The 26,491-nt window shown below is 43.1% G+C and overlaps 1 protein-coding gene across 6 annotated transcripts in view; it reads right to left on the reverse strand.

Annotated features, from left to right (window-relative positions):
- LOC115076799 (splicing factor U2AF 35 kDa subunit) overlaps positions 1-26,491 on the reverse strand; it is a 250,072-nt gene that overhangs the window by 60,335 nt on the left and 163,246 nt on the right. For 2 of the 6 annotated variants that reach the window (XR_003852869.1, XM_029578696.1), the window contains exons 1-3: positions 24,301-24,728; positions 15,669-15,767; positions 4,838-4,971 (exon numbers count right to left, since the gene is read on the reverse strand). Coding sequence is in view for 5 of the 6 variants with exons in the window: in XM_029578696.1 (XP_029434556.1) it covers positions 4,838-4,971; positions 15,669-15,767; positions 24,301-24,636 (569 nt within the window). In the remaining variant the exon portion in view is untranslated. Of the gene's footprint in view, positions 1-4,837; positions 4,972-15,668; positions 15,768-24,300; positions 24,729-26,491 lie in introns of those variants that run through there. The other 4 variants (XM_029578698.1, XM_029578695.1, XM_029578694.1 and 1 more) reach the window with 3 other exon arrangements.

Consider the following 26,491-nt stretch of genomic DNA (forward strand, 5'->3'; position numbering starts at 1 on the left):
AGAACTTCTCTAATTTCTCTTAGTACCCTCAGATGTATCCCTTCCAGCCCTATCCATTATCTATTTTAAGTTTCATTAGCTACTCGCAAACACTTTTTTGAAAATCAACTGAGGTTTACCCCACTTGCAATCTTATTTGTTTTATGTGGTCCTGCTCCTGGCCCTTCCACGATGAACAGTGAGCAGAAATATTTGTTAAGCAACTTTGCTTTTTCCTCATCAGCCTCTACATATTCCTCCCCTTCACCTCTGAGTCTCATAATGCCACTTTTGCATTTCCTTCTATCATCTACAATAGTCTTGTCCCCCTGTTTTACAATATTTGTGGATGACAGCTTCCATTCTCCTGGGTTTAGACTTTCCCTGCTGAGGAAGTCTGCCGTGATGTTGTCTTTCCCGGCGATGTGGAAGGCGGAGATCTCCTGGAGATTTGGTTCCGCCCACACCATCAGGAGGTCTATTTCTAGGGACACCTGTTGGCTTCTGGTTCCGCCCTGTCGGTTGGTGTAGGCCACAGTTGTGGCGTTGTCCGACATCACCCTGACCGCTTTGTCTCGGAGTCTGTGGGCAAACCACAGGCAGGCTAGTCTGACTGCCTGAGCTTCTAGGCGGTTGATGTTCCATCCCGCCTCTTCTGTGTTCCACCGTCCTTGGGTGGTTAACTCCATCCGTGTAAGCTGGCATTTGTGGTGAGCAGGGTCCAGGTTGGGAAGGATAGTCTTGATCCCCGGCTCATGTGGCTGGTCTGCAGCCACCACCGTAGCTGGGTCCGGATTCTGCCCAGGAGTGGTAGTCGTACGGTGTAGTTCTGGGTCCGTGGGCTCCACCGCGATAGAAGTGAGCGTTGTAGGAGCCTCATGCGGGCTCGCGCCCATGGCACCACTTCCAGTGTGGATGCCATCACTCCGAGGACTTGCAGGTAGTCCCATGCTGTGGGACAAGGAGCGCTCAAGCAAGGTCTGCAGCCGGTTCTGCAGTTTTGATCTCCTTGTGGGGGTCAAGCTGACCTTGTCTTCCTTGGTGTCGAATCGGATTCCTAGGTATTCTAGCGACTGTGAGGGCTGTAGGGAGCTTTTGTTTGTGTTGACCACCCATCCTAGGCTTTCCAGTAGTGTTATGACTCTGCTGATTGCTTGGTGGCTTTCCTCCGGTGACTTTGCCCTGATCAGCCAATCGTCTAGGTAAGGGTGAACGAGGATTCCTTCCTTCCTCAGTGTTGCCACCACCACTACTATTACCTTGGTGAACATCCGGGGAGCTGTGGCTAACCTGAAGGGTAGTGCCCGGAACTGATAGTGACGATCCAGGACCTTGAAGCGTAGGTAGCGCTGGTGCTCCTGATGAATTAGGATGTGTAAGTAGGCCTCCGAAAGATCCAGGGATGTGAGAAACTCTCCTGGTTGTACTGTGCGTATGATGGATCGTAGGGTTTCCATGCGGAAGCGGGGGATCCTTAGGTGGCGGTTGACCGACTTGAGGTCCAGGATAGGCCTGAATGTACCCTCTTTCTTGGGTACTACAAAGTAGATGGAGTATTGTCCAGTATTCATTTCCTGTGTAGGCACCGGGGTTATGGCTTCGAGGGCCAGAAGTCTGGATAGAGTAGCTTCCACTGCCACCCTCTTGAGGAGGTCGTGGCAGGGGGATTCCACGAACCTGTCCGGAGGGGTTCGAAGGAAATCCAGGTAGTACCCCTCCCGGATGATGGCTAGGACCCACTTGTCCGAAGTTATCTCGACCCATCTGCGGTAGAATAGGGCTAGTCTGCCCCCTATGGCTTCTTCCCTTGGATGAGTCGGCTGATTCTCATTGTGGGGTGCGGCTGGGGCCTGTCCCCGAGCTGGCTCCCCTCTTGCTGTGCTTGGTCCGAAAGGACTGGTTCCTGCCTGTAGGGCGGGGTGCTTGATAGTTGCTCTTGTAAGGGTTGAAGATAGTCCCTAACTGCTATGGAGATGGAAAATACTGAAGAGCTGCACTTCCTGCAGGGGTATATGTACTAGGGGCTGACGTCAGATTGAAATCTGATCCGTCTCCAACTGCTAACAGGAGTACACTATACCCATTGGTCCTGAGTCCATCTGCTACACGCTAGGAAATAAGCCTATGCTGCTAAGAAGGGATATATTAAAAATAAAGGACTCAAAACAGGCATGCAAAAAATACCTTCGTAGATGTGGTCAGGGATACAAAGTTTCAAGGTTGCTGTACAGACGGTTAAAGAAACAGTTGCAAATAGCTGTAAAAACAGTGAGTGGTAACATTACATAATTTTGACCCATGTAAGCAACATAGTGCCAGTATTTTGAATACAGTGCAGTGTTACAATATCTCCAAAAGGCACACGTTCCCTTAATCATGGTGAACTTCAATGATCACCATGAAAGTCGTGTTGTTTAACCTCTCACCCAGTGCTAACTTTCTCTCCAGTCTTCTATGTGGAACAGTGTAATAGATTTTATTGAAATCCAGATAGGCCACATCTATTAAAACTATATCTATTATTCTAATAACCTCAAAGTTTGTTTGCAGGGTTGACCTCTACAAGGGTGTAGGGCTCGATACGTGGCCCACTGCAAATCAGCCAGTATGGGGCTCCATTAATATTTTTATATGAGATACTCATGCCTCTCTCTCCTCCCACGGACCCTCCAATCCCTGAGTCTTATTTTCCCAGGTCCCCACTCTCTCCACTATTTCAACCTCATTCTTCAGTCCTCACTATCCCTCCTCCCCAACTTCTTCCCATAAGTCCCCATTCTCTCCCTCAGTCCCTGAGTCACCAGCTTGAAGGCTGCTCCCTCCTGACTCTAGCCTCCTTACCTCCTTTCCCCTCTGATCTGGTCAGCAGGACAATGGTCCAGTGCCTCTAGTCACTCCTGCTGCTGATGGGCCCTTACCTTCCTATGTGGGTCAGATCACTTGTTTAATCTGTGCAGAAGGAAGAGGAACCATCTGCAGTAGGAGTGGGTTAGAAGCTCTGACCCTGCTCTTGATTTTCAAGCCACGAAGAAGTGCAATACTGCCTCTCATATTCTTGGCTCCGGTAGGCTACAACCTACTGCGGAGCACAGTGTGAAGTGTGGAGAACAATGGTGAGCAGCAGTCCCTCAGATCCCACACTGGCAGCTTCAGAAAGAGAAAAAGAGGCGGAAGATGGCAGGTGGCAGCTTTTGACTCTTGGCTGTATCGAAAGGAGGGGAAAATGTCTAAATGAGGTTACACATTTCACAGTGATGCAGGGTACCTAAACGTGCAGGACCCAGGGCAATCGCCCCAATTTACCCACCCTAAGAACAGACCTGTTTGTTAGACAACAATTTTCTCTTGCAAAATTGTTTCTTAGCATTCTGCAATATCCTATCCTTCTGTAACATTTCTATTATTTTGTTCACTACTAATAACAAACTAACTGGTATATAGTTTTCCCATTTCCTTTTTTTCCAATACTTGTGGAGCAGTACTACATTCACTATTCTCAAGTGAAAAATTGAACAGAGCTGTGAAGAGTATCCTGGAGAGATTACTGTCTTGGGGGTATTAGGTATATCCCACCTGAGCACTAAAAATTTGAGAACAGAATGGAATTGAATTTGTGCACTCACACAATCTTAAAATTCATTGGAGGCAGCTCAGGCAAAATTACTGGATTGTCTGAGCCAAATTAGAAATTGGCTGAATAACAATAAACTGATGTTAAATATTAAAAAGACTGAAGTTATGGTATTATCCCGTTCAGAGGTTATCAATTCCTGGCCAAGTATCCAATTTGAAGGGACGCTGATATTACTTAAGGATCAAGTTAGGAATTCGCGTGTACAGATAGATCCCGCTCTATCCCTTCGATTGCATTTTAGAGCGTTGATGCAAGCTTGTTATTATAAAATGCGTCTCCTACATAATACGAAGCATTTACTTAGTTACTCAGATTTGCACTTAGTGACACAATCATTAATTATCTACTTTAGACTATTGCAATCTGTTGTTTTAGGCCTCCCTAGCTCTTATTTGATAACACTTCAATTAATACAAAATTCCGAGGCTCGATTGGTTTCAGGTTCGAGGTTAAGGGAATATATATCGCCAGAATTAGCCTCTTTACATTAGCTCCCAATTAGTTGTCAAATAAAATTTAAGGTGTTAGTATTTAAAGATTAATACTCAGCGGAGTTTAGTCCCACCACATATTTCATCAGCAGTATAGTGGTATTAACCATATCGTCTATTACAATCATCGTCCCAAGGTCTTTTGGAAATTCCTTCTATAAGAGTAGCAAGATTAACAGAGTCTCAAAAACGAATGTTTAAAATTGCAGGGCCTAATCTCTGGAATAATCTTCCAGTGGACATTAGGGAGGAAAAGGATTTGTTTCGTTTTAGAAAGATACTTAAAGCACACTTGTACATTAGCCTTTGGTATTTAGGTCTCAAATAGAGTTGAGCAGTCACTTCTTTGGGGCAGAGAAAGGGGTAGTTTTCTTATTTTATGATTATGATTTATGTTTTCTATGTTGATACTAGTAGGTGAAATGATGTATTAGTTAATTTTAATGAGTTTATGTTTTATATTGTTAGTTTTAAATATGTATTTGTGTGTATATTTTGTCCAAGATTATGTATGTATTGCTGTAATCCACCAAGAGATGAAGATTGGTGGAATATAAATGGTTTTAAATAAATAAATAAAATATCCTCAAAGGACAAGAGCTAGAGGAATGTTAGAGTAAGAGTTGGTATTTGGTAGGCCTAATGAAGCTCTAGGAGTGCAGTGTCATCATTTATCTCAGAGCACAGCATGTGGGTCATGTGTAGAAGAGAAAGTTGGAGAATGTATTATTACCCCATTTCATATTGACGGCAACAAGCTTCTCGGAAGTCAGTGACAGGTGAGAGTTCAGCATGGATTGGTTGTCCATTGAACCATCGGTTATTCAAGTCCAACACAGCCTTCTCAGCATCTTCCTCACGGCGGAACTGGAAAAAAAAAGTTAAACTTACTTTAATTCCCAAATAACTTCTGGATATCAAATAAAAAGAAACAGGACCAGGCGAGACCAAAGCAAAAAAAAAAAAAATGGCAGTGCCAACACTGAAAACATGAGGCAGCCTTTTAACGCTATAGATACTCTAATGCAGAGCTTTCCAAACTGTGTGTCGGGACACGTTAGTGTGTCGCCTGCAGTGTGCAGGTGTGTCGCGCAAGCCCGGTCAACTCTGATGCGAGTTTGGGCTTTTTTTTTTTCTAGAGATTCACTTTTTTTTTTCAGTTTATGGGTTGCTTATTATTGGGTGATTTTTGCTGTCAATCGTGTTTTTTTGGGGGGCTTGGTGGGTGGAACGAGCCCAGCCATCCTTGCATTGGCTGCTGCTGCTGATGAGGCCTGGCCATGAGGAGTACTGACTGCAAGCAGCAGTGTCTGGTGATCATGGAAGGGAGTGAAGCACTTAACTGGCAACAATCAAAAAGACGAGGTACATGAGTGTGGGGGCCAGACATGTGCTGGGGGGAGAGAGATGAGTGAGTGGGGGGCAAACGTGTTGGGGGGACAGACATGTGCTTGAGGGGGAGAGATATGAGTGTGTGGGGGCCAGACATGTGCTGGGGGGAGGAGAGAGATGAGTGTGTGGGGGACAGACAATTTGTTTTATTATTGTTTCTCATAAATTATAACAACATGAATCTTGGAATATATATTTTTAATATAAATTTAAGGTTTTCATGAGATAGGTTGTGTCGTGAAACATTTTATTTATGTATATATTTAAGGAAACATACATAAATTGTCAAAATGTGTTTCGTTCGTTTAACCTTTAACCTCTGGTTTACTAGTAGACTGAATTACCGTGTCGTGAAATTATGTTTGTCTAAAAAGTGTGTCACCAACATGAAAAGTTTGGAAAGCTCTGCTCTAATGAATCAAATACCAGTAACGCATATCCCAAATTCACAAATATTAAACGACCACACACAGGTTACTAGCCTGTAAGTCATTATGAGTAATGGTGTTTTGAAGAATGCAAGTCAGAAATCTAAGAAATAGTTTAGGTAGCAAAATATCAGGTTTTTATTTTAATTAAGCTACATAGAAAGCAAATTTGCTTACCATAAACAGTGTTTGCCATAGACAGCAAGATGAATTAGCCATGACATATAGTTACATCATCTGATGGCACCGAATTGAGCATGTGCTGGAATTCTCTCACTGGCGTTGCCTCGTGAACCCCCTTAGTCAATTTCAGAGCTAAGAATCGCTAAGTGGTTGATTCTTCAGGGAGATGGGCAAATACTTAGCACAGTTAATTCATCCTGTCTATGGAGAATACCATTTAGGGTAAGCTAACTGGCAGTAGAAGAGGACCAGAAGGCTCATCTGCACACTGCTTCCAGCATCCTCCGGGAAAGGACACCAGAGGTCACAGAAGAGTGATCCAGGGTTTGAACTCCACAGCCCCAGCTCCCTTTGTAGTAGAAGAGGACGGCGCGCAAATCTCAAACCCTTCAAATCTTTGAGTGAAGATCAATTTAATGGTGGTTAAAGAAGATTGGTAAATATAGCTTTGGGAAATCTTTGGACTTAAAAAAAAAAGTTTGGAGAAAGGTGACACAGTAGGATATATTCTTTAGAGTTTGTGGATGTCTGAGATAAGCAAGACAGAAGTAAATTCTAGTATCTGTCTTTCCTACCCACCCACCCCTACTCAACCCTTTATTTTTAGACAGGAGACACTTTCTCATTAAAAATCAATCAGGTTCTTATCTAAATCATATTATAGCACTAACCCTTGTAGAACACTAGCAGATGAATTAGTAAATACACCCGTACATGTAAAGTACTCTAATTCTAACTCCCTTAGTATCTTAAACTTAAATAGGAACTCAACAAAATTAAGATGAAGGCAGTAGTCCAGCAGCAAGAGGGAGGCTTTCCAGTCTTTTGCATTGAATGTCACATGTATGATTTTTTTACCCGCCAGTGAGAGATTGTATATGTTCGCCCAGTGCAAAGAGCTGCTGGCTCTCAGGGAATGAGTCCAATCTCTGGAGGCTAGAGTGGCAGATGTGGAGGAGCTGAGGCAAACAGTTTGGTACATTAAGACCAGTTTGGCAGCCTCAGTGCTGCCTTGGATCAGAAAGGTCTCCTGGTTGGACACCATCACCTTGGTGTAGCAGGAAGTGATCCTGTAGCAAGGATCTACTCTCCAGGTGATGTGTTGTCCTCTTGCACTGAGGACAAGTCTCCCAGGGCTACTGCCCAGGAGAGAAGGGTTAGAATGGCCATCATAGCTGGTGATTCAATTATTAGAAATATAGATAGCTGGGTGGCTGGTGGACATGAGGACCGCCGGGTAACTTGCCTGCCTGGTGCGAAGATGATGGACCTCACACATAACCTAGATAGGATTATAGATAGTGCTGGAGAGGAGCCAGCTGTCGTGGTACATGTGGGCACCAACAACGTAGGAAAATGTAGAAGAGAGGTTCTGGAAGCAAATTTGGGATTTTATGTAGAAAACTGAAATCCAGAACCTCCAAAGTGGCATTCTCTGAAATGCTCCTTGTTCCACGTGCAGGTCCCCAGAGGCTGGCAGAGCTCCGGAGTCTCAATGCGTGGATTTGACGATGGTGCAGGGAAGAGGGATTTGGTTTTGTAAGGAAATGAGGAACCTTTTGGAGAAGGGGAAACCTTTTGGAGAAGGGGGAGACTTTTCCGAAAGGATAGCTCCACCTTAACCAGAGTGGAACCAAGCTGCTGGCACTAACGTTTGCAAAGGAGATAGAGCAGCTTTTAAACTAGAACAAGGGGAAAAGCTGACAGTCACTCAGCAGTGCATGATTGAAGGATACTAATAAAACAGGAGAGTTAGGGCATCCCAACAGAGAGGTTCCAATAAAAGCAAACGTAGACCATGTGCCTATACATAAAACAAATCACTTGAGCTAAAGGTTTCCAAACTATCCCTATCAAATGCAAAGTATGCTGTTAATACAAACAAAAAACACACTTTGAAATATCTATATGCCAGTGCCAGAAGTCTAAGAAGTAAGATGGGAGAGTTAGAGTGTATAGCAGTAAATGATGAGATTGACATAATTGGCATCTCAGAGACCTGGTGGAAGGAAGATAACCAATGGGACCAGTGCTGTATGAGGGTACAAATTATAGCGCAATGATAGGGAGGATCAACTGGGTGGAGGTGTAGCACTTTATGTCCGGGAGGGTATAGAGTCCAACAGGTCCATACAAGAGACTAAATGCTCAATAGAATCTATATGGGTAGAAATCCCATGTGGGTTGGGTAAGAGTATAGTGATAGGAGTATACTACCGTCCATATGGACAAAATGGTCAGACAGATGATGAAATGCTAACAGTAATCAGGGAAGCTAACCAATTTGGCAGTGCAGTAATAATGGGAGATTCAATTACCCCAGTATTGACTGGGTAAATGTACATCAGGACATGCTAGAGACAAAGTTCCTGGATGTAATAAACGACTGCTTCACAGAGCAATTGGTTCAGGAACCAACAAGAGAGGGAACTATTTTAAATTTAATTCTTAGTGGAATGCAGGATGTGGTGAGAGACGTAACAGTGGTGGGGCCACTTGGCACTAGTGATCATAACATGATCAAATTTGAACTAATAACTGGAAGGGGGACAATAAATAAATCTACAGCTCTAACACTAAATTTTCAAAAGGGAAACTGATGAAATGAGGAAAATAGTTAGAAAAAAACTGAAAGGTGCAGTTGCAAAGGTTAAAAGTGTTCAACAGGCATGGACATTGTTTAAAAATACAATCCTAGAGGCGCAGTCCATATGTATTCCACACAATAAGAAGGGTGGAAGGAAGGCAAAACGATTACCTTCATGGTTTAAAGGTGAGGTGAAAGAGGCTATTTTAGCCAAGAAAACATCCTTCAAAAATTGGAAGAAGGATCCATCTGAAGAAAATAGGATAAAACATAAGCATTGTCAAGTTAAGTGTAAAACATTGATAAGACAGGTGAAGAGAGAATTTGAAATTAAGTTGGCCGAAAAGGCAAAATCTCATAATAAAAACTTTAAAAAATATATCCGAAGCAAGAAATCCATGAGGGAGTTGGTTGGACCGTTAGATGACCACCTTGGCATACAAACCCTCGACAGGAAGATAAGGCCATTGCAGAAAGACTAAATGAATTCTTTGCTTATGTGTTTACTAATGAGGATGTTGGGGAGATACCAGTTCCGGAGATGGTTTTCAAGAGTGATGAGTCAGATGAACTGAACCAAATCACTGTGAACCTGGAAGATGAAGTAGGCCAGATTGACAAACTAAAGAGTAAATCACCTGGACCGGATGGTATGCATCACAAGGAACTCAAAATTGAAATTTCAGATCTAGTAGTTAAAATGTGTACTCTATCATTAAAATCATCCATTGTACCTGAAGATGGAGGGTGGCCAATGTAACCCCAATATTTAAAAAGGCCTCTCCCGGAACATCAAGATGATATACATATCCCAATGCTCTAGCATTTTGACATTTAAAGGGCCATTAGTGGCCCAAAACATCCTATCCCAACCATATAAAATTCTCCTATGGGATCTGGGGTAGACATCTGCACAGTTCACCACCACCTGTAGAGGTGGCCCAAAAGGTATAACATTTTTTAAAAATTGTTTTGTTAAGACCTCATTCCCAAACCTCTCCCCTTGAATCAAAGTAACCCTTTCCCAGTCCAACCCTTCCTCTCCCCCATGATTAATCTCTCCCTACCCATCCCGATACCTTAGATTATGACCCTGGTGGTCTAGTGGGGCAAAGGCCAGTTGGTGCCATTTTGGAAAATTGCAGCAATGGGCCCGGAGCCTAGGGAGTGCTCCAGGTCCCACTAGACACCAGGGATGCCCACTAGACCACCAAGGCCATAAACTAAAGTATCGGGGGTTCAGACGGTAGGATAGAGGGGGGAGAAACCTGGGGATTGGGGTTGGACCAAGAGGTTATTTTGTTTCAAGCTTTCAACCTTTTTTTTTTTTTTTTACTTTTTATATCTGTGGGCCATCTCAAGATGGTGGTAGGGTGGGCATGGGATCTTCCCAGACTCCCAGGGGGAATTTTACATTGTAAGGGGTAGGGTGTTTTGGTCCATTGGTGGTGCTTTAAGACAAAGGCAGCACTATGCAAAGGGATCCACCATCAAGTGTTTTGCCCTGCAATATATTTTCTGAGTTTTCCACAAGAAAAAAAAAATATCACGAGGAACCGCTGGAATATTTTTTCCTGGGAAGGGCTTTATTTTTTTTTGTCTTTCAGAGAGCTTATTCAACCAATAATATATCATGAGGTAGCTGTAGTTTATCATGACCCAGACCTTGTTGTACTCTGTAATTTAGGAACCCCAATAATGGAACCTTCCAAATCTTTGTCTGAAGATCTTATAGAGTATTATGGAATGGCACTGCTCCAATTTGCTTTGGCAGCTGAATAAACTTTCACACACCTTGAAATTCCTCAGATTCCTGTTCCACCTATTCTAAGTTGAAAAGAATATTTTCTGCCATCTTCTGTAGAAAAGAGAGATATGATGTTTCTTCAGACGGAATGAAACTTCTTTGAGAACCTGGAGAAGACTCTGGAGGAATATCTTACCTTCTTCCAATGAATGAAGACATTCGAATATTTGGATTGCTCAACATCAGAAATTATGATTGGCGAGTCCTTATCTGAGGATTTATATTTCTGAATCAATATGGATACAGGTCTTTGAAAAGCAATGATGAGAAATTTGATTTGACAGTTTTCCAGCCATTTTCCAGAACAGGAAGGTCTTCCTTTGAAATAGACAGCATCAATATATATTTCCCAACAAAAAAAAGACTCTGGAAAAGGATGCATAGAAACAGATGGAAAAACCTTCCCAGAAGATGTATCTGACACGGACACTAAGACTAGTGGAGAAACTGTTGATCAGATTTAGTTTACCAGGAAGGAGGAGTGTTTTGCCTTAAAGTCTTCCACTACGATCTATGGTCTGAAAACGTCTGCACTATGGACACCCATACTGAAGAAAATGGCACCAACATCTTTGGCTCCAGTGATTTCCATGTTGACAGTAATGACACTGAAGACTTCCTTGATGGATCTTCAGTTTGGTGCTTCTTTGAAGAGGACACAGAGGATCTTTGATGCTTCAAATCAGTTTGTTACCTTTTAGAAGTCTGCAACGAACATGTATATTTACTTGTCTGCATTTCAGAACTTGTGTAAGAACTTGTTTCTCTACTCTATCTAGACTCTGCCTTATTCAGGGAAGAAAAGTCTCATATAAAATTCATGGTTTTATATTTAATGACCTGAAGGGACATTTTACCAAAAGGACCACAGGATGAAGACTCATCAGAAGGGCCCAGACTCATGAGGCAAAATTCGTGTAGATTTCAGACTTCCATCTTGTATTTACAATTCACACAAAGTTTGAAAGGGGTCTTTTCTGACCTCAGGGATTTACTAGACTTTTTTTTTTTTTTTGGACTCGAAAATGGAAAAGAAACAAGAAGCCATTGACTAAATAAAAGTAAAAACAATAGTGAAAAATAGTAGTGATAGATTTAAAGTAGAGAGGAAAAAAAATCATATATCTGAACACTTAAGCAGATTAAGAAGACAGAGGGCTTATGCAACAGCAGCACCACGGGAATTCTCACACATGCTCCAAAATGCTTTCTAGTCCTTTCACAGCTAGGAGACTGCAATTTTTCTGCGATGATCCCATTGGATGTCGTCGCCCACTTGTATAGCTGTTTGGTCCTGTTTTGCCATGGAGAAAGCACATTTTGGTGTATAGGATATTATTATTTATTCAATTTGATTGACCGTCCTTCAAAAGTGTCAAAGTGGTTTACAATGAGCAACATGACCAGTAAAATTTCTGCTGCATCACCACCCTACACCCATGAACATAGTATGTAGAACATAAGAACATGCCATACTGGGTCAGACCAAAGGTCCATCAAGCCCAGCATCCTGTTTCCAACAGTGGCCAATCCAGGCCATAAGAACCTGGCAAGTACCCAAAAACTAAGTCTATTCCATGTTACCGTTGCTAGTAATAGCGGTGGTTATTATCTAAGTCAACTTAATTAATAGCAGGTAATGGTAAGTTTTTGTACCTAAGGCAATGGAGAGTAAAGTGACTTGCCCAAGGTCACAACGAGGACTAGTCTGACTGGATGAAGAGGGACAATTGCTTTGGTTTTATCAAATCACTACCTCAACCAAATCTGATGCAGCCAAAAAACTTCACTCTAGTCATTAACCCAAGAATAAGATAATCCCTACACCAAGGCATGATTAGGTCAAATATCTTCAGAGTGGGCAAAAACATACTTCACTGTTAGTTTTCTAAATATGTCAGACAGAGCCGTTGCTCGCTGCAGCTTTCTTGGGTGGGGTCTGGACTGATCTGGCAGGACTATTTTCACCTTCCTTATTGTCTATGCCAGACCAGCCTAGACAAGTGAGATATATCCAAACTCTATCCAGACCTGATGGAAGGAAGCCATAATAGCTCTCAGTTCAAAATGCAGCTTTTCCAGCCTGCATAACCACAACGAGATGCTTACAGCAGGGATACAATGAAGACAAGGGCATAACCCTGCTATTCTGCTCTAGAAAGACAAGTCCAGATTCTGCCTCTGAGGTGTCCTGCATACATGGAGTGGGCTTGACAGCCCTCTGGGATCTACAAAGTCTTGCTGGACAGGCTTGGATTTAGGGGTAGGCAACTGCCTCCAGCGCCAAATTTTTATAGGCGATACAGCGTTGTTGCTGCTGCTGCTGCTATGCTCTATCAAGACCTGTCTCCCAGCTACTTACCTAAAGCGATGTTGCCCTGATCCTGCCTGATGGTGACAGCAGCAAACTAAAAAATTCAGCCCGCAGCTGCAAGCTCAAGGCCGGCCTCTTGCATGGGCTTCCATAGTAACTGGAAGCCCGTGTGGAAGAAGGGGGCAGGGTCTTGAGCATGTGGCCACAGGCTGCAAGCCCTCTGCTGAATTTCTTCTTGGCTGCTGTTGTTGCCACCATGCAAGATCAGGATAACCGCTTTAGGTAAGCAGCTGGGAGTTGCCCCCTACCCCCTGCCATATCTTCTTGATTCTTCCCTGAAATATGGCTGCATGATACTGTATTAGCGTACATGATTGATTGTTCTTTTGTGGTGGGTTGTATGGGGAAATGTTGCATAGAAGAGGAAGGTAAAGAGCCTGGCATGCTTGATTTATTATTTATTTTTGGAGTGAAGCAGCGATAAAATATCTGCTGAGCCTGCCAAAACAAGAGTGGCAATTAGGCCCTGTTCCTTATGCATTACAGTGCTGCCTTCCATCGTAGGGGCCAGGGACTAGGAAACCCACTTACTCAATTATGCTTTTGGCAGAGTGCTGACCCTTTGTGGACTGCATCTACCTGCCTGGCACCTCCCATGCCAAGCAGAAAGCATCGACTGACACGCTAAGCTGCTGTGACTTAACTGTGTCGCCGAGCATTCCTCTTTTTACAGACATACTGGAAGCAAGTAGAGGGAGAGTGATCAACTCAGACCCCCTAAGTCTAAACATAGCACAGTACCATAGCAGACCGGGAGGAAGTCCAGGGAAAAGGCTGTGCTATAAGGTTTTTTTTTTTTTATTAAAAAAAAAAAAAAAAATAAAAAAAAAAAAATATATATATATATATATATATATAAAAACTTTACTCTCTCCATATTGCTCTCCAAAAATAGAGGAGGAGAGTACTGCCAGAAGCTCCTGCTGGATCCACCAAGTGAATAAAGTCACTATGGACCACCTGCTGCTTGACCCACTGGTGCAGGAACTCAACAGGGAAGGGACAATCAGTCCCACCAGGAGTGCCCCTAATACTTGCCTATGCTCCACCGGGAACCTGGAAATAAAGGCTTCCTGGGAGCGGCCTACTCCTAGTTGCAGCACCAGTCCATCTAGAGCAGAAAAATACTGAAGAGCTGAAAGCACCACCAGGCCCCCGAAAGGGGAATGGTCGTGTTGAGCTTTTTTTCTGTCTCCACCTGCAGGCTGGAAAGACATAACCCACTTGGGCATGGGCGATAAGAAATTAAGGAAAACACAATCACTGTCTGATTCTTTTCAAATGTGTCACTTCTATGAAGATCAAGGACAGCACAATACCATTTAGACTGGGGAAGGCCAAGCAAGTCAATCAAGCTCTACACACACCCTAGCTCCCACTTTCGATTTCTTACTTGTGTTTACAATTAGTCATTCTTTCTTATATACATTCTTCACATAAATCAGAGTATAATTAATTCCTAGACCAACCAATAAAAAGCTTGATGCTAAAATACCAGGCACAGTGGTAAAGGAGAAACATAAAAACAGCATTACTGGTGCAGGAAGAGAGAGAAAGAAAGAGAAAGTTCATCAAGGACCAAGAGATGTAATCTGTGACCTAAAAAGAGAGGTCCATATTCAGTCATTGTATGACTCAGCAATTTAGCCAGGATATTCAATGTCACGGCTATACCGCCAAATATAATATGCTATCTTAAAGTTAGCTGTATAAATTTATCTGGCTTACCTTAGGACAGGTATATGGGCCAACCAGAATTAGTTGGATAAGATCTGGCTGAATATCGGAGTTAGATAGATAGCTCAACAAACTCATTAAACTTGTCCCCGATCCGTCCATTCTCGCCCTTGAGTTACTTATCCAGCTAAGTGGTACCCGGTGACTGTGGCTGGATAAGTCCAATTTATCCTGCTAAGTGCATTTTGAATATCAGGCTCAGAGAAATAGTCCTAATTGTTTTGGAACTACTTGCCAGATTAAAAAACTTCCAAGCTCACCTTGATGATGCCTGTATATAATACACCACACAAGCTGCAGGAAAGATGGTGCTTGGGTCAATGCAATCATTAAGAAGAACACTAAGTTTGAGAGACTGTGATGATATCCTATAGAACCTGGCTTACAAATGATGTTCATTCTTGTTATAGTATGCATAAGACAAATGTTATAAACCCTACACCTCAAGTTCCGTAAATATATACTGTGCATTCACAAACCACCACTCATCCCACTCCAACAATAAATGTGGAGCATAACTAGGACAGTTCCCCATTAAACTCACCATACAAAAAATAATCAATCAACATGTACGCTAATATACTAACATGCAGAAGCCATACTTCAGATCCTTAAACTCTATTCCGCTGCTGCTTCTCTTCTCATCAGAACTCACTGTTGATCTCACTGTCAGTATGCCTCTGGGGCCCTTCCATTTTAACAATCTTGCTGAAATTTGACATTACTACTAAACATCTCAGCAAGACATTTACCAAATTTCAATGAGATTCATCTAGAACATGCCCTAGAACACCAAAAAACCTCCTGTTGGGAGGTGTGCATTGAAAACCAGAACAAGATGAATGCTACAGATCTCTAAACAGCAGCTACATGCTAGCAGAATACCTCACCACAGTCATGCAAAATGACTCACCACAAATATAAAATAATTTATTGTATGGCTTCACATTAAATCTCTGCACAGCAATACCTTTCTCATAGAAAATGAAATATACTCTGGGAGACTATTCTCCAGTATTCCAGCTGCTTATAGAGCATCATCATTTGCATCCCTACCTTCACATATACATTTCCCACAAGATGATCACCAAGATTATCACAAACGTTCATCTCTTCAACTTCACCATATTTCTCCTCCATTTCTGTGAAAACCTCCTGCAAGAAAAGGAAGAGACACACAAATTAACCTTACCCATTCACCTTAAAAAAAAAAAAAAAGAATGTACCTACATAGCATAGATCATGGACCGTCTACCAATGGAATAATGAAGATAACATCAAATGTCAGGGAATGGATCAACAGAATTGGTAGAGAATTGCAGAGCCTTTCATTTCCAGGCCACAGACTGAAATTTAGCTCAAGTCAGCAGCGATTTAAAGTCATATAGTTGTCATAATTAAAAGCCATATAGCTGCCTACATTTAATGGACATAATGATCCGAATTCAATTCCTAGGACACATCCATGTTACAAACACCACCATCACAATTTGGCACTAATAGACAGCACTGCTGACTGTTTCAATAGAAAGGCCAAAAACCTAAGAAGCATGGAGATGGATTTACTCACACATCCTTAAATGGTAAATACCATAAAATATAAATTCCATTAAGTGCTCCCCAAATCCCAACACACCTATGATTTCTTGAACAGAAAGAGCAGTACTGGTCAAACTTGCACAGTTCTATCCCGCAATCCCATTACAAGAGGCATAGAGAAACCAGAGAAAGAAAGGACCAGTGCACAGCAAGTGGAAAGAGAGAGACACAGGCCAGAGAACTGGGAAGACAGAAAAAGACAAATCAGAGAGAAAATACATAGGATAAGAAAATAGTTTCTTACCTGTAACAAGTGTTCTCAAAGAACAGCAGTACGTTAGTCCTCACACATAGGTGATATTATTAGATGGAGACCCGACACGTAAAACTTGTGTCAAACTTTCTAGAACTTTAATGCCACACTGGGCATGCTCAGCATGCCCTATACCAGGTATCCATGAGAGATCCCTCTTCAGTCTTATAACATAGAATTATAAATTAAAAAATAGGAGAAACCTAACTCTGCAGGGTAGCAGGCGGGTGTCGTCAGCACTAATATTCTGCTGTCATCGGAGAATACCTGTTACAGGTAAGCAACTCTGCTTTCTTTGAGGACCAGCAGAATGGTAGTCCTCACACATGGGTGAATCCCTAGCTTCAGGCTGCTCCCCAACATAGAAGGAAGACCAAAAGACATCCAAACCAGGTGCCTACAGGCACAACAATGGTGCTGTTGGTAAGAGAAGGGGAGACAGCCTGAACCCAAAAGAGCCCTAAGTGGGAGAGAGTTGGCTTCTACATATCGAACAGATTCTGAAGGACAGACTGACCAAACATGCTGTCACATCGGCCATCCCTATCCAGACAACAGTGCGAAGCAATGTGTGGCGAGAACTTCACGTCGCAGCTTTGCAGATCTCCTTCACAGGAACTGCTCACAAGGGGGCCACCGATGATGCCATGGCTCAGACAGTATGAGCTTTGACATCGCACCCAAGATGCAATCCCGCCTGGGTGTAACAGAAGGAGATTGAATCTGCTAGCCAATACAATAGTGTCTGTTTGGCAATGGCAATGCCCAACCTATTCCTATCAAAAGAAACAAAAAGTTGGGTGGACTGTCTATGGACGTCTGGTCACTCCAGATAGAAGGCAAAGGCTCACTTGCAGTCCAAACTATGAAGGGCTCACTTACCTTGGTGCAAATGGGGCCTGGGAAAGAATGTTGGCAGGATGATGGACTGGTTAAGATGGAAGTCTGTCACCACCTTAGGCAGGAACTTAGGCTGTATATGCAAGACCATCCTGTCATGATAAAACAGTGTAAGGTGGATAAGTCACTAAGGTCTGGAGCTTGCTGACCCTGCACGCTAAGTGACCGCCACCAAAAATATCGCCTTCCAGGTCAGGTACTTCAGGTCAAAGGTGTGCAGTGGCTCAAAAGGAGCTTTCATCAGGTGAGCTAACACCACGTTGAGTTTCCAAGACATAGCAGGAAGCTTCAGGGGAAGCTTCAATTGAAGCAGGCTCCACACAAAATGCACAGAGATGGATGTACTATCTACACCATGGTGGTATGTTCCAATTGTACTCAGATGAACTCTAATGAATTTGGTTTTCAAACTAGCCTCCGACAGATGTAGAAGGTAATCAAAAAGTTTTTGTGTGGGGCAGGAAAACGGATCTAAGGTCTTCTGCTCACACCACACGGAAAACCTCCTCTACTTCATACCATAGAACTTTCTAATGGAAGGCTTTCTAGAAGCCACAAGAACCCGAGACACATCCTCTGAGAGATTAAGAGGTTGCAGAACTAACCTCTCAACATCCAGTCTGTGAGTGACTGCCTGGAGATTGGGATGTTGCAAACTGTCTTGATCTTCCGTAATGAGATCTGGAGAAGTCCCCAGACTGACTGGTCTTCAGATAGACAACTCCAGTAGGAGTGGATATCAGACCTGTCTCAGCCAAAAAGGGGCTATGAGGATCATGTCCTTGAGAAGTTTCAAGAAAGTCTTCACCACTAAGGGAATCGGAGGCTATGCGTACAGAAGACCCTTGCCCCAATGGCGGGCAAGGGCGTCCAAGGCTGATTTGCCATTAGTCCTGTACAGGGAGCAGAAATGAGGCATCTTTCTGTTGCAAGGTGACACGAAAAGATCCATGTCTAGGCTCCCCCAGAGGCAGAATATCCGATTCGCTACCCCCTGGTCCAGGAACCACTTATGGAGTCTGAAGGCATGACTTAGTCTGTCCATCATTATGTTCTCCATCCCGGCCAGGTACATGACCATCCCATGGGACAAAGCCCATGAATAGATCTGGACTGCTTCATTTTGCCCTGGGAAACCAACTTGAACTTTTCTTTTTTGACAAATCTGTTCAAGGCCTTTAGGTCTAGGATAAGACTGAGTCCTCCTGTTTTCTTTGGAATCGGGAAGTACCCTGGAGTAAATTCCCCACCCTCTTTGCCTTGGTGGAACAGGCTCAACCACTCTGGCCATTAAGAGGGAAGAAAGCTCCATTAGAAGTACCTCCAGATGTGCTCCAGGTGCCCAAAATGGGCTTGGAGGACAATTTGGTGGGACACCTGATTGGCAGACGACGGAAAGAACCCACTTGTCTGAGGTTATACTGGGCCTCTGATTCACAAAGAACTGCAGCCTGCCCCCTACCGGTGGATCCATCATCCTGGGTACAGGCACAACTGTACAACGCTCCCTAAAACTCAGTCAAAACCTCATCCCTGGAGTTAACTGAGGCACTGGCTTGGGGGCTCTCTGCTGCCTGGGACAACCACGGGAGTCCTGATGCTGTAGACGGTAGTAAGGGGGCGGAGGGTAGTACTTCCTCTGGTATAACTTTTCCTCTGCCCCAATCTCGACAATCTCCTGAGGACAACGAGTCCGGAGTGCTGGTGGAGAGTTCTATGGTAGTCCAGGAGATGGGCCACCACGTCCCTCACTCTCTCTCTCTGAAAAGATTCTCCCTAGAACATGGCACATCAGCGAGTCCTTTCTGTGCTTCTAAGTCAGAGATCAGAGGCCCACAGCCATGCCATTCTGAGGGCACCAATTCCCACTGCAGAGACCCTCAATTCCATCTCGAAAACATCGTAGGTCACTTGGAACTTGTGTTTCCCGCACTCCAGGCCCATATGCACCAGACATGAGGGTGCCCTGCTGCTGCTGAGGCAGCTCCTCAGCCAGCTCCTGAACCTACATGCAGATGCTTCACAAGTACTGGGCTCATGAAGAGCTGATAGGAAGCTATGCAGGCAATGAGTATGGCTCCCTAAAACATCTTTTTCCCAAGAGCGTCTTTCCTTCCTCGGGAGTGCAGAGAAATGGGTCGAAGACCACTTGGCTTTCTTAAGAGCGTATTTGACCACTACCGACTGGTGGGGCAGCTGACGCTTATCGAATCCAAGAGCTTTCTGGATGAGGTAAAGCCAGTCTGCCTTCTTATTGACAGGAGGTGAGGGGGGTGTTCCCATATCCTCAACATTTACTCCTTAAGGATATCTTGTACCGGGACCACCACAAGCTCCTTAGGAGGCTCCACAAACTGGAGAATCTCAAGCATTTTGTGCCTGGCATCCTCCTCATTCAGTAAAAATAGGATGGCCTCCGCCATCACCCTCACAAAACATGCAAAGGTTAAGTTCTCAGATGGAAACTTTCTTCGCTCTTCTGGAGAAGAGTCTGAGGGGAGACCCTCAGAGCCATCAGAGGAGTCCATGGGGTTATCCCCCAGGGATCATAGGAACCCTCACCTCACTGAAACTGACAGGGGATAGGGCCCTAGGTGCTCAGCTTTCGTCCAAAGGTGTAGGCACTGGTGAAGCTGGATGGGGGGGGGGGGGCTGCAGGTCTTGGCATCTCAGCTGGCCTGGGTGGAACTTCCTTCTCTGAGGTACTGGCAATGGTCACCATATCGGCAGGGGGAGGTATAGTGCCTTGTGTCGATAACGCATTGATGAGTGCATTGGGCTTCTCTAACAATGGTTCTAAGATGGACAGTGCCAGTTCTAGTGCCATCAGTGACACTCGACAGATGCCCTGCATTATCCACTCGACCACCAGTTGGACTCACCACTCAAGTTGCTCCTTGAACACTGCCGATGCCAACACTAACTAGGAGGGAGGAGGGTTGACCATATCCTCTTTGGAACTAAGAGGAGGATTGGTGACTGGCATCGGAACTGGTAGAGACAGTCACGGACCCCCACCTTGCCACAGGGTTGCTTCGGGGGATTCACAGCATAAACTGGTGCATCCCCATTCCCAGCACCGTGCATTGATGGGGACCAATGCCAATGCTTCTTTGGCTTCCCTCCATGCTCAGCCCTGTCTTTCCCTGGTGCCAAGGCCAATGACGAGGAACCAGATGTCCTCAGTCTGGAGGAGCCCGACAGTGGTCAGTCTCCAGCGCCCCATCCGCCAATGGCACTGAAGGAGCAGACGGCCCCACCGATGCTGATGGCTCAGTGTCCATCGGTGCAGTTCCGAGGTCCTTCGATCTGAAGAATTGGTCCATCAGTGAGCATTTGTGGCAGCCCTGGATATCATGCAATGCCCCCAGGCAGAGGACACATACATCATGTGGCTCCATGATGGACACGGTCCTCTGACACTGAGGGCATCGCTGAAAACCAAATGCAGCCATGAAGGTGCGAAATAAATGGGAAGCAAGATCAAAATCTATGGCGGCTGGCGTTGAAGGCCGGCGGGCACTGAAATACCGCTGCCACAGAAGATCGACCATGAAAGGATAATTATCAATAAATGAAAACCCTGACTAGGAACACTATAGGAAGTACAAAGAGGGACCCAGAGAACGCAGGTAAAAAAAAAAATATCGCAAAAAAGCGAAAAATAGAAATTTTTTACAAAATAGGCCAAAAAGGCAGAAAGAGAGATCACAACCACGATACTGCTCCGTGGAAAAAGAGAGACTGATGAGGGACCCTGCATGGACGCTTGGTACAGAGCTTGCTGGGCATGCAGAGCGTGGCAAGTCAAAGTTCTAGAAACTTTGACATAAGTTTTCCGTATTGGGACTCCATTTAATGATGTCACCCATGTATGAGGATTACCATCCTGCTTGTCCTCCGAGAAAGTACATTGTGGAACCAAAGGGCTATGGTAGCCAGAAAGTAGCATGGGTCCTGAGACAGATATGTGCAGAACAAGAGAGAGATATACATACATGCCCCCCCCACTGGGGGGGGGGGGTTGGAATCAGTCAGAGGAAGACACACAAGATTGAAGACAGAGCAACCATAGATCTGTGGTAGCTAGAACAAGAGATGTAAGGCAAAGATCAAGGAAAGAAATGTAGGAATTGGGATTCTGCATGGCAGGGAATGAAGAGGTAGTGAGCAATACTACTCTTTATTCTGCCAGCCACTGTAAGTTTCCTTATCTATCTCTGAGTCCATACTGCTCTGATCTGGATATAAAACAGAAATATTTTACTGCTCAAGGCATACTGGGATCTTGAAAAACAAAACGCCACCGGACAGAATTTAAAATGCTACTGACTTTACAAGCGATAGCTGGTATACTGGGACTTGGAGAACAAAAGGTAATAAAATACTTTGAAGGTACTTTAAAAACAGTCCCGCCAGAGTAAATTGAGAAACTGTGGTAGGGTAAGCATGCACTAATCATGCTGCACCAGTTTCTGTATATAAAAGGAAGACCTTTCACAAGCAGTAAAATTCACTAGAAGTTTTAAAAATATCTTCCCCTGCAAACACGTAGTTGTATGAAAAGATATCTAACAAAAGGCAGACAAAGTAAGTTTGTGCTATAATGCTGCACACTGTCCAAAGACAAATGCAATGTGTTCATAGAGTGTGAGAAACATGTACTTGCCCTTCACTATAATACCCAAGAGATGTCAGTAATAGCACACAGTGCTTCTGCTTTCAATACAAGAATTAATGACTGTCATTAGGAGAAAAGTCCATTGAAAACAATAGGGAAAAAGAAAGCAATGAAAAATGATAGCAACATCTTTGGCCACTGCAGACTCTTGCCAATCAAAAACATGCTAATAGTACACAAGAAACAATTTCCCATATTGAATTAGAAATCAGTCAGGAAAAGCTGCACATCTAAATCTCAAGAGCTTTCCCATTAGGATACAAAATGTAGGAGGTGTTTTACAGGACAGACAGATTAGAAAGTTAATGAAAGTTTACAAGGGAGTGGATTGTCCTATTGTAGATTGCCAACTGGTTAAAAGTTAGAAAGCATAGAGCAGGGCTAAATTGTAAATCTTCCCAGTGGAGAAAGGTGAATAGTGGAGAGCCCCAGAGATCTGGTTCAGAGACCACTGCTTTTTAATATATTTATAAACAACCTAGAAATGGGAAAAACAAACGAGGTGATCAAATTTGCTGATGACATAACATTATTCAAAGTTGTTAAAATCACAAATGGATTGTGAGTAATTGCAAGAGGACACTGCAAAACTGTGAGACTGGGCATGCAAATGGCAAATGAAATTTTATGCACTTAAAGAAGAGTGACCCAAACTATCTACACAATGCAAGGTTCCACATTAGGAGTCACCACTCAGGAAAACATTCTAGGAGTCACTGCTGAAAATACATTGAAATCTTCTGTTCAGTGAGCAGCAGCAGCCAAGAAGAATGCTAGGGATTATTAGGAAAGGAGTGGAGAATAAAACAGATCATAATGCCTCTGTATCGCTCCATGGTGCGACCTGATCTTGAATATTGTGTGCAGTTCTGATCAACATCTCCAAAAAAGATACAGAATTAGAAAAGGTAAAGAGAAAGGCTAAAGAGGCGGGACTCTTCAGCTTGGAAAAGAAATGGCTGGGGGGAGATAAAATAGAGGTCGGTAAAATGAGTGGAATGGAACGAGTAGACATTAAAGAACAAAGACCTCGGGGCACACAATGAAGTTACTAGGTAATACATTTAAAACTAATAAGAGAAAATATTGTTTTACTCAATGTATAATTAAGCTCTGAAATTCGTTGCCAGAGGATGTGGTGAAAGCTATTAATATAGCTGCGTTTAAAAAAGGTTTGGACAAGTTCCTGAAGGAAAAGTCGATTAACCATTATTCAGGTAGAGTTGCAGAAATCCACTGCTTATTGTTGGCATAAGCAGCTTGGAATCTATCTACCCCTTTGGATCCTGACAGGTACTTGTGACCTAGAATGGCCACTGTTGGAAACAGGATACTGGGCTTGATGGACCTTTGGTCTGACCCAGTATGGTAAGTCTTATGTTCTTATAGTGCTGACAGGGAACCTTCACCTGCTGGTGGTAAACTGGACTTGCTAGGAAAAAGCATTTAAATCTTAAGAAAAATATTCTTGGACAGTTAAACTATTAATACCTTAAAACTAGTGCACAATTTAAACAGATATTTGTTTGCCATTGTTAGAATTGTCTGAGTTGTGGGAAAGTACACTGATTAATTCTGTGAGCTAGTAAAAGTTAGTATTTGTCTGCCCATGTTAGAACTGTGAGTTTGCAAAATCACTTACTTGATCTGAGTACTAAATCCTGGGTAACTACTTACTGATTTTGATTTGATTTTTACTCATCCCAGTCATTTTTTCTGATAGATTATTACCCCCACTAGGAGGAAAATCATCAAAATAAGTCAATTAGTGAGCTAGAATAATATTCAATTAATCATGATTTTAGTGATTGACTAATTTTAGACCTGTTGCTGGTCATTCACTATCATCATTTAGATATCAAAATTTAAATCCATAGATTTAAAAGATTCCTGATAAATAAATTAAAAAACCCTAATCACATTTAAATAAAAATGAGATATACCTACTCCTTTATCAGTTTTTAAGACTTTAGCAACTCAGCAAATTAAGAAGCAGAAAGACCAGCAGTGAGATAGGAGCTATCCAGTCTTTTGCGGTAAATGCCTCAAGTATGATTATCAACTGTTGATAAGAAGTTATGTTTGTGTGCACTCGGTGCAAGGAGCTCCTAGCCTCAGAGAATGAGTTCAATCTATATAGGCCAGAGTGGCAGACCTGGATGAGCTGAGGCAGACAGAGAAATGTAGAGAAGACATTCAGTAATGTAGTAGAGGTTTTCCAACTCCAATCTGCTACAAAGGAGGAGCAAGGTCACCTGGCAAGAGATCATCACTTGGTGAGGCAGGAAGTGATACAGTAGATAGGCCTTGCCCTCCAGGTGATGCTTTATCTTCTTGCACTGAGGATCTCTCTCCAGAGTTCCATGCCTAGAAGTAGGTGATTTATTCATTTGGATGGCTGTTTGGCATAAGGATTGCTTGGTAACTTCCTTGTCTGTTGAAAAAGTAATGGACCTCATGTGTCTAGATACGATTTTAGAGAGTGCTGAGGAGGAGCTGGCTCTCATGGTACATATGGGAGTTGCAGGAGGAAGGATTCTGAAGGCTGAATTTAGGTAGGAAATTGAAATCCAGAATTTACAGGGTTGCATTCTCAGAAATGCTCCCTGTTCCAAGTGCAAAACCCCAGAGGCAATCTGAGCTCCAGAGTCTCAATGCGTGAATGGTGCACACTTCAAAGTGGATTACATTCAGGTACTGTAGGTATTTCCCTATCCCCAGAGTGCTTACAATCTAAGGCCTGGATTTATCAAAATGCACTAAATATCGCATGCAATAAGAAAAGGGGTGTGTTTTATGGTAATATGCAGTTTATCTTAGCACTTCGCATAAGTATTAGCGCAAACTGCAATAATACCATTTTTAGTATTTTAAGCTGCTGGACAGCCAGCCTAGCTATCAGGGCGAGAGAGAGAGAGACTAGCCATAATGCCCTCATACTAGGTAGGTATTTATACCTCTATATGAGGCCCACCTATTCACTCGAGGTGAGGATTAGGTATTAGTGTAGGAGTTAGGGGCCACTTTGACATTCAAAGTGAGACATACGAACAGAACAGAGCTCTCTTGAGAAGATTTGATGACCTTCGGAGTGAGGAAACTCACCCAAAGATGAGATCTGTGCAATGTTCTCTCAACCTAGCATGATGTTACTCAGGTAGAGAGTCCATCAAGCTAGGCTGAGAGAACACGCACAAATTTCATCTTTGGATGAGTTTCCTCACTCCGAAGGTCATCAAATCTTCACAAGAGAGCGGTTCGTACGTCTCACTTTGAATGTAAAAGTGGACCCTAACTCTACACTAATCCATAAACCTCACTTAGGTGGGCCTCGTATAGAGGTATAAATACCTACCTAGTATGAGGGCATTACGGCTAGGCTCGCTCTCTGTCTCGCATGTGTTAAAGACATTTTCGCATGTGTTAAGCATCTTTAACGCATGCGAAAATGCCTTAATGCATGCAAAAACGCCATATAGCACACTTTGATAAATGACCCCCTAAGTTTGTACCTGAGGCAATGGAGGGTAAAGTGACTTGCCCAAGGTCATAAGAAGCGACAGTGGGACTCGAACCCTAGTCTCCTGGTTCGTAGCCCACTGTTCTAACCGCTAGGCTGAAACAGAGGAATATTCTGGGGAAGAAGGAGCCTATTCCGAAAAGATGAACTCCACCTTAATCAGATTGGAACCAGGTTATTAGAACTAACTTTTAAAAAGGAGATAGTGTAACTTTTAAATAAGGAAAGCCACCAGTCACTCAGCAGCACATGGTTTGGGAGGAGGCATCTTAAAAGGATACTGGCAAACCAAGTAACTTAGAATGTCTCCACAGAGAGGGGGCTGTAAAAATGGAAAAAGCCCAGGTGTATTTAAATACAGAGCATGCAGATAAAAATGACTCCAAACTGCTTATATTATATAGTACTAAATGAGAGAAATTACTGCAATGTAAACAACAATCTGACATTAATTATATGAAAATTTGTTATACAAAACTCACAAAAACCATACCAACTCTTACAATCCCATACATTCACATCCACCCCATTCATAAAAGTACATAAGTACAAAAATTTATATCCAACAACAATGTGTTCTAGCATTTCCTTTTCAGACTTCAAGATGGTTCATATAATTTCCCTGGATGTCTTTCACTCTGCAAAGCTTTCAACTTCACTCTTTTTTTCTTTTAAGGGTTGCTTCTTCAATCTTGCACTCAAATCTTGCCCAACAAGTGACCCTTGTTTCGCCCTAGCTGGGCTTCCTCAGGAAATGACTGCACTATAAATACACAAACATAATCATTAATTTTATAATCCTTAAAAAATACAAAAACCCACAATTCCCATTAAACATTGTTACCTTGATTCTTAAATGCATAACAACCATTATCTCCACAGTATTCAAATGTGGCAATCCCACCTTCACTTTTATTCACTCCAAA

Source organism: Rhinatrema bivittatum, chromosome 15, assembly GCF_901001135.1.
Source record: "Rhinatrema bivittatum chromosome 15, aRhiBiv1.1, whole genome shotgun sequence".
NCBI lineage: Eukaryota > Metazoa > Chordata > Amphibia > Gymnophiona > Rhinatrematidae > Rhinatrema > Rhinatrema bivittatum.